This window comes from Varroa destructor, unplaced genomic scaffold (genome assembly GCF_002443255.2).
Source record: "Varroa destructor unplaced genomic scaffold, Vdes_3.0 BEIS01000003.1, whole genome shotgun sequence".
Taxonomy (NCBI): domain Eukaryota; kingdom Metazoa; phylum Arthropoda; class Arachnida; order Mesostigmata; family Varroidae; genus Varroa; species Varroa destructor.
The window spans coordinates 28806339-28822410 of NW_019211456.1; the positions used below are offsets into that span (position 1 = coordinate 28806339).

A 16072-nucleotide genomic window follows, 5' to 3' on the forward strand; every position below is an offset into this window, starting at 1 on the left:
ACCGGATTTCTCGTCTTTTCGCTATATTTAGCAAACCGCCATGAACTGCGGCGCCACCATCATGACTGATACTCCACAGGGTCCAGTTTTCGCTGCTTCTACTTCAGAGACTCCTCTTATTCTGCCCCCTTCGTTTCCTAACCTTTCGGCGGCGCCGACCCTGTAGCAGGAAAGTAAGGTTCGACCAAGAAACCGGCCAGGTTTAACACTGGTACCAATCTAAAAATTGAATAAATTCGGAAGAAATTTAGCCGACGAACAAAGCCAAGGTTGACGAAGCGGAGTATGGCGAATAGTCTTTGCCATCGGTTGTCCGCCGTCGAAGGCCTATCGTAGAATAAGTATATGTTGAAATGAAAACAGGTTAGATATAGTTTCACTGTCTGTATGGCTGTGCTGGTCACCATTTAAGTCCACAACCTGAAACTGATGGCTATGACGCCTTTAGCGACGAAGATGGCTTCATAAGGTCGTGCATGCCTTCTGCACACAAGTATCCGTATACACATATGTGTATAGGGATACTCGTGTATACGGCAAGATAATTTAAAGTCAAATCAAATAGCTGTCGAAGCATACATGCTGCTTTCTATAGCAAACTATTTGATTTTCCGGTAAAAACATGATGACAGATAATTGTACTGTTTCAACGGCGCGTAAAACAAACATATTTTTTAATACATTTCGTTAAAGAAGTCCACTGCTAATTTAGCGAATCTAAGTTCCTGAATACTAATGCTATTATCGTAATATAGATGGTACATTCGAATCTTTTTTTTTTCTATATATATATATACCAAAAGGGTATTTGTAATTTTACCGTACTCTCTCTGTCCTTTAAAAAAGACGACAAGGTTATAGGATTTAAGGCAGCTTTTGTAGTAGTGCAGTAGCAGAAGCAATGTCTGACGATAAAACTGAATTGAGGTCGGAAATAAATTGAATAAAGGCGTCCGCTTCAAATCGGACGTAGCACTCGTCCTCTGTTGAACAGTTCGCCCTTTAGAAAAAGCTTTAGCTTTACGGAGTTGTCATTCCTTTTGCTGATCTCTAGCGAGCGTCTTTCGGGCATTTTTTGTTGCATTAGTCTCCACTGCAATTTGCTCCTTTGCAACGGCACCACCCTTTCAGCATTTGCCATTTACCGCTTGCTGTTAGCTCAAGCCTGCCTTCGTCTAGACACGTTAGGCCTGATATGAGTGAATGCAACAGGGAAGAGTTTTTACTATCGGTGGCTGGCTAGGAAACAGGCAACCATGTCCTCTTCTAATCTAGGCTCGTTCTTCCTCGAGCCTGGAAACGCGGACCCAGAAACTGAAAGTCGGCCTGACTACCAAATTCAACTTGGAAGCCTGACTTAGAGATGTACTACGTTAAATCAAACACACCCTAGTTTTTCCGCTAAAAAATGTAACTGAACCGTTTGTAGACGAGAAACCTGTTAGCAGCTATTATTAGAAAGAAAGACGTTTTTAAAGAAAAGTAATTAAGTTTTTTGTATATATGTATATATTTGTTCATTGCATATGCTCCCTCGCTGCATTGTTAATTTGGTATACCATGTAGTTCAAAGATGAAACAAGGACAAATAACACTTCACTATGCTCGAAAATATTCCTCGGAATACCTAGGGGGTTCAGCGTCTAGCAGAAACAGCCCTTTTGATCCGACGTTTACTTTCATTATTTCTCAATGGGTCGTCGACATCTTTAATTTCAAAGATTTCTTACTTAAAGGAGTTTTACTTTAAGCTTAACGTTCAAATGCGCATGGCGTCTAGAATTAATACTAGTATGTATTGGACTATGTCTATTACGTATGTCTATAATGTGTAACAAAACAAGTATTTACGTAAGTTTCTTTATAGGTTAACATTTGGTCCAACCACACCATATATTTCTCATAGATATTCCTCATAGAGTGTAGCCGATAGGTCGTCTCACTATATGTCTCTATTATCGCTTATCAAGTGGCGCTATACAACTATGAATTTTTAAGGCCAAACTCAATTCGTCTAGTAAGCAATTCTTAGCTTTAATAAGAAATATCCGCTTCTGTGTAGGTATCTTCCTGCAGATTAATCAAGCGTTTAACATCACGTCTTTTTTTTTCCATCTGACAGCTATTACATATTTACCCTCCGTAATCGTTATCATAGATTTGTTGGAAGAGGTTATTCGTTTCGTAATGTGGCCGGTAACGTAACCCACGCTTTTAGACGCTCACAGACACACATAAACTACCCCCCTCCGTTTCTCTCATGACGCACTGGAGTGAAAGGAGATGAAGCAAGCTTTGTTCATTACCTAGAGCTGCAGCTGTAGGATTCAGTAGGTGGGAAACTTATATTAAGCAACGTCTGAACAAAATCCTGAGTAAGCAACGCTCTACTTGCATAACTGTTACCGCTATTCCTACTATAATTCTTAAAGGCAAAGCAAGCAATAGATTTCCCAATTGGCGCGTACCGGTCGACGCTTGAGGACACTTTCCGTATTGCTGCCACGCTTTTGTCATTCGCTCTCTAATGTGATCTATATTTAACACACGGTCAACTCTCACTTATCTTAACGCTTAGGCCGTCCGACTTGTCCGTTCGTGTTTTCCCTCTAACCATATTAACTTTATTTCTCCGTTACGCCTTGCTTTGAAGCCATGCGCCTTTTTCTCAACATATCCTGGTTCGAGTCAACCAATTTCGCTTGTTTCTGTTCACAGAAGTGTCCCAATCTACCAGCCGCGTCCCTTGAAGGGTCACCTAGTGGAACGTTGACACGCCTCAAAGGTTGACCATCTTCCGCTACTCTGGTATTCTCTTACTATTAACTTGCTCCCTGGGCTCACCTACTCGGCCTATACCTCAGTTTACCTGCTGTAATCGACTATACAACGTTTTTCTAGTAGTCCAAAGGCACTGGTTGTCTTAAAGCTTGATTGAAACATATCAACATAGGTCGTTCGCGCAACTTTATTAGAATGATACTTGAAGAATAATTTATCATTTAATAATTTCTTTTTTTTGCGTGAGAAGTACGGAGATCATCTATACTATGGCTCAAAGTAACATTGCTAATGTGTACAGAAGCAAATTTGTTCTCAGGTGTCTGCCCAGGTATTGGACGCAAATCACGTTTGTACCGTAAATCTGTCTCATCAGACGGTTTATAATTAGTAATCATAAAATTATGCTTTACTATCTCTGTACTGAGGTCACGTTGAAACGCAAATCTGTGAAGAGTGTAAAAGATGCAGGGGGTGAAATGCTCCAGTGGCTGTTCAGTCTTATGCGGTCCGACTCGGCACCATTGCATAATCGGATTACGCATTATATTCTGTTGTACCAGCGAATAGCCCAAGATAACCACGAAACGGATACAATCTTGAGGCGAGGAGACGTCTTGGAAACGACGGACGAACGGAAGACTTGAAAAAACATAGTCGTGGTGGCAGTAGTCACTGTTATAGTGAAAGAAGCAGTAATATGCAAACCTTGCTAAAAATTTACGAATGGGTGAATTAGAGTACGATTTTTCTTCATAATAGGATTCACTGGCGTGGATGCCGTAGAGCTACAGCGTACGAGGTTGCTTGTATGCTACGACCGTGTTAGTGACGTCTCACGCTACTGTGACGGCGCCACGTCACTGTCAACCCCCTCACGTAGCCTCGTCCCGTCAGTGTCTCCTGTTACGGCCCATTGTGTTCCGGATGTGTGGGGGAGCGACAGAGATAACCCGTGTAGCACAAACTGACGGCTAGGGATGATCATTTGTCTCTGTAAGTCTCGTACACAATGGTGGACGACGACCTGGAGCCTGGCGTTGCTACACAACTACACGGCAGTCCTGCGACGTTCGGGACAACCACGAGCTCCCTGTCACCGGTAGATAGTTTTGCGAGCCTGACCTTTTCGTGTTTACGAGGATCGTAGCTGAGTCCTGCACGCCTATTCTTTTGTGTATTCTTCGTGCCGTTTGCGACGACCACCACTGCCAATACTATGGTTACCCCCGAACCAATTCCAAATTTTCCTTCTGCTAAATCGTCGCTGCTTGCAGCTGTATACTGTGAAAATCTGCCGTCTCCTTTAAGCTGTAACCTGGCGATTGTAAAGGGATGGCAAGAGTTTCTCAGAATAACTAACAGACTTCGTTCCTACATGCAAAGAACATTAACTGACCATTACTTGCAGTGTAAATTGGCACTGGTAAAGCGGGGATGGTTGGAGCATATGAAGACTCGAGTGATCATTCCTAAGACTCGTCCTTGCTAGATTGCGTTCTCTATGCGGCGTCCGTCAGTCGCTCGTTCGTTAGCTTTCAAAAGAAATGTGCACGGCCATAAACCACGGATTCGAGCCAGGTCGGGGTTGAACTTCGAAGGTTGACGGGAGTGGAAGACGAGGGAGAGGGAGAGGGGCAAGAAAGCATTTGCAAAAGGCAGCGACAGATACAGGGATGAACTGTAGCTGTGTGGACTGAAGTTTGTTAGGGAATGCCAGAACATGTGAGAAGGATGGAGGAAAAGCGCATCGACGCAGAGGCACATGGACTGTGCCTGAATAGGAAGCCGGTCCGATTCATGAATTACTTCCTGTTGTGTTGTAGTATTTGAGATGGAACGCGTGTTGGCATGGCTTGGTAAAACGCGTCGGTTTGTTCTGTTCTGTAGGTCGGTTCTTCAAGATGAACCGTCGCTACCCTTGTTCCTGTTGGAGGAGTCCGTCTATCTTGTCTCGTTTCCTTTTCGCTCCGATTCGTGTAGCAACGTCGACTAGTCCTCTCGCATACAGTCAACGTGGAGCGTGTTGCGTTCAGTTCACGCTCGTTGCTTCTCAATATAATTTAAGTTCTTTACGTGAATCCCTTTTCCTATTTCTCTTTCTGTTTCGTAGCATCCACCATCTGTTATATATAAAGATTCTGTAGAAGAGAACAAGGAGGCAACAAACGAGAGAGATCGTAGAGTGCCCCAAACGCCCCAACCATCCAGCGACTTTGAGAAAATGAACAACATGTAAAAGCCATGTCGGGACGAGAACATAAGTGTTTAGGCAAAAGGAATGTGCACTGAAGTTCAACAGAAAAGTCTGTTGGCGACGAATCGGCGCGTGGAGACCCCGAATGGTATTATCCATGCAAATGTGTCATAGAACACTGATGACGGCGAACCGCTGATGAACACTTGGTGCCTGCACTGTCGATAAACTTACCACGAATCAGGAGTATGATTCACGCATGTATTAGTTTTAGCAAACATTATAGAAGAAAATCGTCATCCTTGCGGTCACGGCCCGACATGTCAACGACCTGACAGTTACGCATTTTATAATGCTTTTGTCTAAACTAGCATTTCTCGATTTTAGATCGATCAAAATGTGCCCCATTCAGTCGAATGTCGCGCTTCCTCATTGACATTTGTAAAACTAAGATAAAATAAATATTTCAATGCATGTGGATAAAACTGAACTCTTTAGATATGTGTTTGTTTAGCAGTAAATTTGGCCCTTTAGCTAGGTTCGCTCAGCCTGTCTACTTTTTTCAACACAACGTATTTGGGTTTCCTTGTTTTCCCATTTATTTTTTAGATCTTGTGTTACATTATTTTTTTTTTCAGTTTGCATGTGCCTAACGCTTGTGCTGAGCCTGTGGCTTTTCTAACGCCGTCCTGCACAAGAGAGTGACGAATTGACTTAACACCTTCGTTCAAGCAGAGAAGCCCAGCAGCAAGTCCCAGGGGAAACAATGTCCCCCTGACAAGACAAACTGAACATATGAAGGGTTGGCTTAACCTTAAAAAGAGGTTCAAAGCAACCTGTCCTAAAAACAATACGTTCTACCATTTATCGACGCTATCATTGTTATTCAAAGAGACCACATAATAAACCTGACAATTTTCTGGTCTACATTTAAAAATCAAAAATAGACTATAAAGCAACAAACGCGTTTTCTTGTAACACTGTGTTTTGTGATTGATATATATCACTTCACGATCAATCCGTCTTCGATGCTTCTGCTAGTTTGATGTAGCAATTTAGCAACGTATGTTTTTAATTTTCTCCTGTCCACGCATAGTACATTTCAGCTTAAGAGTTTATTTTAACTAACACTCAAAGGCAGCTAATTCATGTCTACGATAATGGCTACGATCCTTCAGAGGACATAAGTACTAAGTGCGCATCCCGCTTTATATCCCGTTCACATACTCATGAGCAACGGCAATTACCAGGGCCCACATGGCTCGGATTTACTGCACGTTGTGAACATGCACAAAAAACCGATCTGCTCTCACCGACCTTCCATCCACTTGTATGGCATTATATCTGTATATTTCTCGATATATAACGATGATCCATCTACTATGCGTCTCCCAATGCAACCAGCTGCGGCAGGTCCTGGAGGCCTGCAAGGCAGGTTAACATGCATCATTAGCTTCTTCTCTACCCATCTAGTAGCCACGTTCCCTGAACAGCGTTTCGGCTCAGTCGAAAGAAGCTCGAAAAAAGTAGATTATATCTCTCCATCTGTGGCCTTCGTCTTGGAACGTCTTCGCTTGTCTCTTTGTATGTCCTTGGTCCACCCTTTACCACTGCTCACTCCTTCCGTTCTCACTGCAGTACTCTATGTAAGGGAATGATACCGGTCTACTCAGTAGAGAAGCTACAACCTGTCAAAGTACAAACAGTGGAATGCTTGATGTGAGCAAGAAGACTATGATCACTGGCGTTAGCAGTTGACCCTCTTTCTACTCGGGTCTGCAGGATCGAAAGGAAGTCGAAATGCGATGAGATACAAGTTGTGATACTGTCATAACATTGAAGCTGCTGTGGTTAGTGAGCATCGTTGCTCGCAATCGATAGTCGCTGCAGTAGTACGATTTGGGCCAGTCGAAGAATCTGACTCAAGGTAAGCTTGTCTGCAATCCGTACTTACGCGACTACAGCAGGAAGAGGAACAGGCCGCATTAGTCCTTGTGCAGGTCCACTGCTATCGATGGGTCAGCGTGGGAAAAAGCGAAGACGGACACAGTCATTTTGTTCGCATATGCGTGTATGGTGGTCGCCGAAGTAGAGGCGGCGAGGATGACTGTACAGAACGAAAGATATTAGTGTCTCTGAGATGATGCGGGAAAGGATAAATAAATAACAAACAACAGAGACCAAACTAGAGGCTTTGGTAGCATCTTATCCAAAAAGCAGCAGCGACAATAGCGGTAACAGCAAAAGCGACGAGATGTCTCAAGGGATATACAAGACGCATCGAACAAGAGAGCAAGCAAAGGAAAACCAAGCCGACGAAAAGGGGTCAAAGAACCGATTCTCTGTATATTGGCACGAAGTAGACACATGGAGAAACGTGCTACAGGACGGAAAAACAGGACCAACAGCGGCCGTCATGGCGATGCGGTTAAGAAGGGGATGTAGGAGAGGACGACTCATAGCAAAAGATAGGCAAAAAGAGAAAGCAGCATTCGAGGGAACACGAGGCGCACGACTGGAGAAATGCGAGCCCTAGATTCCGTCATCCAATGCAAGCCCTACGTAGAAACCCAAGAATGCTTCTTCAGCGAAAAACGGGTTAGAGAGAGTGGCAAAGTAACCGCGAAAGGAAACATTTCAGTGGTAGGCAGGTACGATGCCAAAACAACAACTCCAATCGAGAAAACGATGTTGGGTGCGACGTGGCGACATCACTGCCAGCTGCCCGTAATAAAGAAAATATGTCGACACTTCAGTCCAACTAAATCAGCCTGCCATTATGTTCTGTGTAAGTAAACACAGACCTGTGCAGTCAAGTCTACGTGAAGTTAAACGCGCGGACAGAAAAAAACAGCAGGGAAGTTATTGGATATATCTAACACGAGTTAGACTTGAAATGGGTTCACAATCAGAAAAAAAAACTAGGTTTATAGTTACATCAGCATGTGCTTCAATTATTAACCTGTTTTTAACAGAATGGACCTTCTTTTGAAAGCTGACTCACACTTTTTTGTATATGTGCTTACGATAAGGGCCTGTATGAATGAAAAGTTATTCGATTACTACTGCCTAGTCATGTCTTTCATGTGCTAAGATAATGTTGAATGCCTATACAGCGTGTAACATTGTCTTTTCTTCTATGTTTTCCATGTTTTTTTCTCCTGTGTTCTCCGTTGCAGTGAACGTGGCCTGGTCGATGTATCCAGTGGAAAGGGGGCCGACGTTTGTACTAGAGCCACCATCCTCAATGGAGTTTTCCTCCGATACGGGGGCCGTCGTGCCTTGTAGCGCTCAGGGTCAACCTAGCCCTCAAGTACGATGGGAGAAACGCGATGGTACTCCAGCAGGGCCCATTGCCGGAGTGCGGGACATCCGGCCAGACGGCTCGCTGCTCTTTCACCAGTTTAAAGTGACACAGTTCCGGCCCGACGTGCACGCCACAGCTTATCGTTGTGTTGCCTACAATCACGTAGGCCTCATCAAGAGTCGTCTCGTACAGATCAAAGGAGGTCAGTACTTGTTTCGGCTATTTCATAGTTAAGTACTGGCGTATTTATTTTACAGGAATATGTTTCTCTTTTCCTTGCCATATTTGCTTATTACGATCTGAGCAGTTTTATTGAAAATCGAAGAGGAAGAAAGGGATTTCCTTTAGTCGTCCCATATATATACTGCATATTATTTTGTAAACTCCTATTTCGTCTGAAGGGAGTGTTTTTCTACTAAACATATACACACACTATAATTGGATTTGAAAGCGTTACTATTCCAGCAGTATTTGTAGACATAGCGGATACCGTTCTCACCTACATCCTGAGGCAGAATCAAGTTCTTTAATCAAAGGTTTTCAGCGTAAGTTTTGATCTCTTTCAAGTAAAGTCATAACATTGTGGAAGTTTATTCTGAGGAAGAAACAGCGTTGTCATAACAAACTTCCATTCAACATCGTTCAACTTTATTCCTTCGCTCTCGCACCCACTGTAAATAACCTTCCATAGAGATCGCCGACGAAGCGGTTGTGCAAACAAAATTGTACTACTATTGTTATTTCATGCCTAAATACATCATTTACTACAAGACGTCTACGGTGGTACACATCTACATATGGTCTAGTATATGGCGTCCCTCACATGCACCAACTATGTTGTTATTATTATAGTCGTAGTTCAATCCAGCGTGCACAAAAGGGGTGTGGTTGCAGATCCTACTACCGCCGCCGGCCATAGCAATCCTTCACTAGCCCGCAGTGCATCATGTCCTTGATACGCTACTGTTTTTCTACGTTTGAGCGAATTCGTCATCCCTGCGAGAACATCGTGTGTCTCGTTCTGCCCCGCCGTATTGGTCTCCTTGCTCATTACATTCTTTACTCTTATCCTACACTGCGGCGGTAGCGAGATCAACCTTTGTAGTGATGATGGCTGTGGCTTTAATTGTGCGGCGTTTCCAACAAGGCTGTCTGATTCTTGACACCGGGTTTGCCATAACAACAAGGCGACCGCAGCAGTTTCCGGGTGAAATACCGCATTAAATCTAATGGAGTGAAGGTCTGTGTTAGTGATGGAGGTCACGCCTGCAGCAGCGGCGATTGCAGTGCCCGCTGCTCGCACTATTACACATAAAGTACATGTTATACACCCACAGGACGCAATGCTCACAGTTGTTCTGCCATATACTTCACAGCTAGTCACATAGTAGCCAGTTTCTGTTGCCCCCATCACTGCTAGAGCTAGATTGAAAAGGCCAGACCAGCGTAGGTTTCGCTAGTGTCCTTTCTACGCCCGAAGATTTCCCTGCCCGACTGACTATCGTCCTGCTTCCCCGCACTGTAATAGGTACACTAGAGCACAACGTAGCGACGTGGTGAAGTGTTCCATAGGGCCTGGTTGTTGGCGAGTCGGTATGTGTTTGTGTTCTTCACATATCGACACGTCGAACCTTCTAAATTTTGACTGTGTGGGGGCATTGACGTTGACTCGTTTGCGCTCGGAAACATTAGTCGGAGAAGTGCAATGCGACACGCTGCACTAATCTATAGAAAAGCAGCGCTGCCGACCACGTCATGGAAGTTTTTTCGTGGCTATGGTTGTCCTATATGCACGCATATATGCGTTAAGCGAAGTCGAGCACTCTCCGTACGACTCGGAGAATCAAAGAAGCCAATTGTAAAAAGCGCCGCATAAAGATGAGGACAATGTGTGCAATATTGACTTAGTATTTAGCTAAGAAAACAATCTATGCGAATAGAGGCCTCTAGCAACTGGAACTAATAGCTTGTATTGTTCCGATGGTTCGAAACGAGCAAATCCGTCGAACGTTTCACAGATACACAGCGTACAAAAACCAGCCGGTTTTTTTGTTCTTGTTCTATGTGTGCGGTGTCGGAACGCGTCATATAACGGCGCTTGAGCTGGAAGGTCGCCATGAAATCTACTAATTCGTAAGCACTCGAAAAAAATGCGACAAAGCCATTTTTCCCTAGATGAAGTACTAGAAAAGGGTTCATCTGCTGTAGACATTGTCTAAATGTGTCTGCTAGTAGTGCCCATATAAAACTTATGCAAGTATATGTCACGTAACGGCAAGGCCCGGCGAAACCAGCCAACAACAGTGATTCAACAGAGAGTAAAATTGATGCACTTACTGGTTCGCTGTTCGTGACACGTATAACGAATCGTTAACGAAAACATCTGTGTCTGACATATGTGCTCCCTGTGCGCGAGCTCCTCTAACGTAAATCTGTGGAAAAGCAGCGCAGATTCCACCGGTCAGTACTACGTGTGGACTAGAAGAAAACTTTATGCATAATGCCTGGTTATTCAAACAGAGCAATTAACAACACGTTACGATTTCTTTAAGCACAAACGTACTTTTCCATTCGTTTCCAAACGTATTCTTTTTCAGACTGGGAAAACAATGTCGTATACGTACACCAGGATCTAAGCGACAAGATTAATACATACGTATCGTAGCTAAACGAATTTTCTACTTGTAATGTGATTAGTGTTATGTTTTGTGTACGTTTACATAATCGAGGACGAGAATTTCCCTACTACCGCATTGTTGACGGATAAGAAAGGGCGGGCGGGGGGGGGGGGGGCAGACGACGCATTCACGCAAGCTATAGAGTTGCCGTCTCGCTGCCGCTGTGTGAATGACAAGTATTTTTATTATTATTTGTAGTAAAGCTAAGATGTCAGCAGGAAACGTCCGTTAGTTTGGTGCTGACTACCTTCCCAGTTGAGATACGCCGTCGGCGTCTCGCTATGATGCTTCCCCTACTGAACTTGGGTGCGAAGCTAAGTGCTTGTGATAAACAGCCCAAACGCGGTCAGAGAAACCAACTACCGGCGAGCACCAAGCCCTATACGACGCGCTGTGGTGTTAGAAACAGTGGCGAGGTAGTTGTGGCCCGCAATAGACGCGGCAGCACCGACGACTAATGGATTGTTCATCTCTTTTACAGCATACGATCACCTAAACGCTCTACATTTACCTTCCACATCGGCAGCAACTGCTTGATTCTCGCTATCCCTGTAGAAAGAACAGGCTTTTTTGCCTTGTGTGATTTGATCAGGCGAACCCCAGCTACTAGCCAATCTCGCAGCCATAGAAAGCTCTGACAAACTAAGGGTCAGGGCAGTAATAGAACGCCAACAGCAGCAATGCAGCGATAGTAATTGTTGTACAGAGCGAAGAAACGGAGCTGAGATGTAGTGTCGGTGTGTGTTAGAATGCGATACATGGAGAAAAAGCAACGGTGATCGTACCAGTGATAGTAGTAGAAGTAGTCTATATCGTCTTCTTCTTCGTCTATGCCTACTCGTCCAAACGCACGGACCGACGAGTGGAGCCTGAGCCTGTTTGTGGCCAACCACTAATTAGAGAATTAAGGGCTTTGAGGGGATGGTTGTGGCGGGGTGGTGATGGTGATGCAGTTGTAGCAGGAAACAGAACGTAGGGGGCAGTAGGGCGATAGACCTGGGCCGTTTACCGTGCATCACTTTGATTATAGGAATAGGATAGTGGGTGGTTCGGAGTTGAGGAAAATGGGCAGCGGTGAGTGTCGAGGACTTACCATCAACCAACTAACCGAGAGACCAACTGAGCGACCCCTGAAGCTGTTCATGATGTGTTTCCGAGCGACCCTCATAAAAAGTCGAGTTATAAAGAAGTTAAAGCACAGCAGGAGGGCAAGCAAACAAGCCTGACTAACTTTCAAGCAGCAGCAAATGCCTAAACGTACAATTCATAGTCAGATAGGTCAGTCCTTGGGCGGGCGAACAAAGAAGGTATATTTTTAAAGCTGTTTACCTAACCTAGACAAAATAGATGTTTGTACATAACAAAGATGACACTGTTGTAATAAACGTCGTGTATATTTTTGAGCAAACAAGACCTCTTAAAGTTCTGTAAGGCAGGTAACGGAACTAATAGCTTCTACAAATAGATAAACAAATATCCTATCCTCGCTGCCATAATTTTTATACAGCTTTGGCAATGTCTCAATCGTCATAAGTTGATAGAAAGCTTTACGTTGTTTTTTTTTTTTACCTATTTTCGTCACCGATATTAGTTTGAGTGGTCCAATTATCTTGTCCGCGGTATCAAAGTGAATAAGGTTTGTACAAATGATTAAAATCTTTTTTTGCCCCAATCCTTTGTCCTGCATGCCTTTCAGGTAGTTGATTCAACGAATATGGCGCGAGATAATTTAAGAAAATTACATTATATGGGACACCTACAATAAGAGATATGATAAACCACCTTTAAACAACCCCAATACTTACGTGCCTGCCGGATGAAGGCGGTAAAAAGATCATGCAATATCGTCCTGAGGGGCAAGCGATTCTGTTGACGAAACGAGACCAATGCAAACTCGCTAAAACTTTTCTCTCTATGGCTATACGCATGCAACCCGCTCCTTCATATATGTTACGAGCCCCAAGTACCTAGCGCGTCGTTTGAGCGTGCTTATCCCGTGTTTTACTACTATTTTCATTGGCATCAGTACGGCCACAAACGCGACCTATAGCAAACATGAACATGCCAGCATGAGAAGCGTCTGTTTCGACCCAGTATTCACTGTCTACTCTGCTCTTTTTTTGCTATCGTGATCCGTTAACCCTTTTTCATAAGTATATAAACACGCAATACGTGGGCAGAAGCGTTGGCAGCCCAACAGCAGCCAGAGCTTAACCACCAAACAGGGAAAGCTGAAGCCTGGTAGCGCTTTGAGTCATGAAAGCTGTTCGCTACTCATTGTAGCTGCCCTCTAAATCTCCGCTGCTGCTGCTGCGTGATGTCTAGTGCCTGCATTTCCTTGTGGCTATTCCCGTGATATACATGACTGGGGTAACAACGTTTAGAAGGCTGTGAAAGCCTCATAACGACGATGAAGACAGCGGCAGTAACACCAATAGGACAAAGACTCTTTTATTAAGCGTTATTTTTCTGTCTATTCTTATCCTCTAAACTAACCACAAAATGGTAAGACTCTTCTGGAAGTGATTCGCCATATATATGAATTAATGAACTGCGTACAGCGAGAGAAAGATCATTTTCAATATGGTTATCCTAATATGCTTTAAAAACGTAATTGCGACGCTGGATCTAGATCTGCATCAATTCTAGAACGCGACGTACAACGACGCAACTGCCGTTCAAGACTTAATTCAAAGTCTGGAATGCATAAGCCTGGAACTAACGGGCTTCGCCCACCGCCCCTTTTGTCGCTGATTAATTTAGCTAGGTTGATTCGTACACCTAGGCTAACGAAAATTGAACTTCCGAGTACCCGTTAGCAATGACACCATTGCAGTTACCATGCGCCACCTAACCTGTTATCCTTCTGTAACTCCAGATTTTTCTCGCTCATAATATATCATCTCTTGATATATCCTGCAACAAAATTACGTGTTTTTTCGGTGACTCGGTTTCCAGAGGCCAATTACCTGATATATTGACCCCCGTTTTTTGGGGCTCACCAAAACTTGAAGTGCTTTTCTTTAACTCTTCCCAGTATTGTTTGTTAATAATTAAGTAACTGCATATATCATATTGAAGCACTCAAATACTTGATATGCCTCGGTTGACATACTAATTCTGTTTCTGGGACGTCACCAATGGTGGTAGACTGTTTATCGCATCTACCTTTTTTCAGAATGAGTATATATAGATATAATTTTTGACCTTTCGTATTAAAAGTAATTTAAAAAGTTTTTTTTTTTTTCGTGAAGATAAGCTTCAGATTAGATTTTTGTTGTTAATTAATGTTTAACAAATTGTTATTTTTCAAAAGTCTTCTCAAAAATCGCTCGAACGCAACTCAAAAGCCATTTTCACCTTGTTGCTACATGATACAACCAACATGCTTCTGGTAGTTCATTCAAAAATAACTTCTCTAGGTATAAAGATATATATTACAATTATACCCACTTCGTCGAGATCTATCGATTGGCATCAAGAGAAACCTCTTTCACATAAAACCTCATGTCAAGGTTACCCTTCAAACAGCACTTTAAACACGAAAGCTGAAATTTAGATGTATGAATATGTGTCGAATTTTGATTTGGCTTATAGACAGCTTTTAAATGGTACTAAGGACAATCCTTATCTTTTCATAGATCTTCAAGTAAATAATTCATTCCCAAACGAAAAATACGCACCTTTGATTTTTTATCTTTTTTTTACGCTGAAATATCTGTTTCAACTACAAGAAAATGCATTGCATTTTTATTCAGCTCGTTAAGACCCATCGATCGGTGCGGAACAATGACACCAATAGAGATGTACCTTACTTAGAAAAAAATATTTTCAATATAGTGGTTTTCTTTTCAAGAAACCATATTTTGAAAAAAAGCAATACTACCTCATTTTAGCTAACCTAAACTTTAATCGACGCTAATAAGAAAAATCGTTCAGAAACCGTTGAAAATTTTCTAGGAAGAGATTTTTACCCTATTGCCACTTAAAAAAACAAGCGCAATAGGGACATGTACTGTACCTTACTTGGTTCGTCCAGACCTGTCGATTGTTAGCAAAAAATCTCCCCTACATAGAACATCATGTTGATTTTCAGCTTTTAAATGGTATTTTACAGCGGCCAGAGCTTCACCACAGAAAGGAAGGGCTGAAGCCTGGTAGCGCCGCTTACTAAAAAATTAATATTTGAATATGGAACATGGATTCAGCTCGTCAAGAGCTTTTAACTGGTATCTAAAGCGATTTCCCTACATCGACCTTCATGTGAACACTGGCCTGATACTTTAACAGGGCAAGAAAACCGCATCGAATATAAGTAAGCCCTCCTCACACACAATTTCTCACAGAAACTTTCTCAGAGACATGCATAGGAAAAAAGTATTCGCACACCCTGGAGAAAGCTAACTGAGATAATTTCTATTTGATTAAAAGTAAATCAGTTGAGCCAAAATCACCAACTTACCACTAAATTGCAGCAAAGTAAAAAATTGACATTTTTTTCCCGAGACCTATCTATCGTACCCATTTTGTAGAGCTCGAACAACTTTCGGATCTGAATTTTTTACATATCCCAAACGGTTGTCGAGCAAATTCACCCAAAATTAACATTACCCTCTATTGTATAAACAAAACAGACGCTTATCGGGAAAAATATTTATCAAATCGTCCCAGGATAAAACTCTTTCGACCCGAAGAAATCATCGCAAGCCAACCACTTTATTGGGTTAAGTTGGATAAAACAAGCGAACCAATAAACAAACAGGCAGAAAAAGTGTGCATCGATGGAAGTCCCATCAATTAATGTTATTCAACTGGAAGTTTTCCAAAAAAAAAAAAAAAAAAAATCAGTAATCGTAAATCTGCCACGTACGTATGATCTGTTGGTAAGGTTGACACCAGAAATGATGACACAGTAAATCAGCAGACTCATGTTGTTTTTTTTTTTATACAAATTTTACAATATACAATTTTTTTGCGCATGCTCACAAAAACGACGCTTATCGACGATAAGATTTGGATTCAAGCTGAGCGTCATCCGGCTATACTAAACCGGCAGAATCATAAGACGAACCGCTGTTTTCACACAATGCTTAATAATACGTTAAATGA

General features: G+C 42.7%; 1 protein-coding gene and 1 long non-coding RNA gene across 11 annotated transcripts in view; one reads left to right on the forward strand and one right to left on the reverse strand.

The window, feature by feature from the left end:
- Window positions 1-16072, forward strand: part of LOC111248422 (cell adhesion molecule Dscam1-like) — a 134582-nt gene that overhangs the window by 67375 nt on the left and 51135 nt on the right. For all 4 annotated transcript variants that reach the window (XM_086982702.1, XM_022800752.2, XM_022800751.2 and 1 more), the window contains one exon: window positions 8158-8487. In XM_086982702.1, coding sequence (XP_086838828.1) covers window positions 8158-8487 — 330 coding nt within the window. The remainder of the gene's footprint in view (window positions 1-8157; window positions 8488-16072) is intronic.
- The window catches only part of LOC111248423 (uncharacterized), a 70149-nt gene that overhangs the window by 29438 nt on the left and 24639 nt on the right, over window positions 1-16072 (reverse strand). The window contains exons 3-5 of one of the 7 annotated variants that reach the window (XR_015323103.1): window positions 10623-10717; window positions 6933-7085; window positions 5287-6666 (exon numbers count right to left, since the gene is read on the reverse strand). The exons of 2 other annotated variants lie outside the window; for them this stretch is intronic. This is a non-coding gene — a long non-coding RNA (uncharacterized LOC111248423). Of the gene's footprint in view, window positions 1-5286; window positions 6667-6932; window positions 7086-10622; window positions 10718-12768; window positions 12830-16072 lie in introns of those variants that run through there. 4 more of the 7 variants (XR_015323104.1, XR_015323097.1, XR_015323105.1 and 1 more) reach the window with 4 other exon arrangements.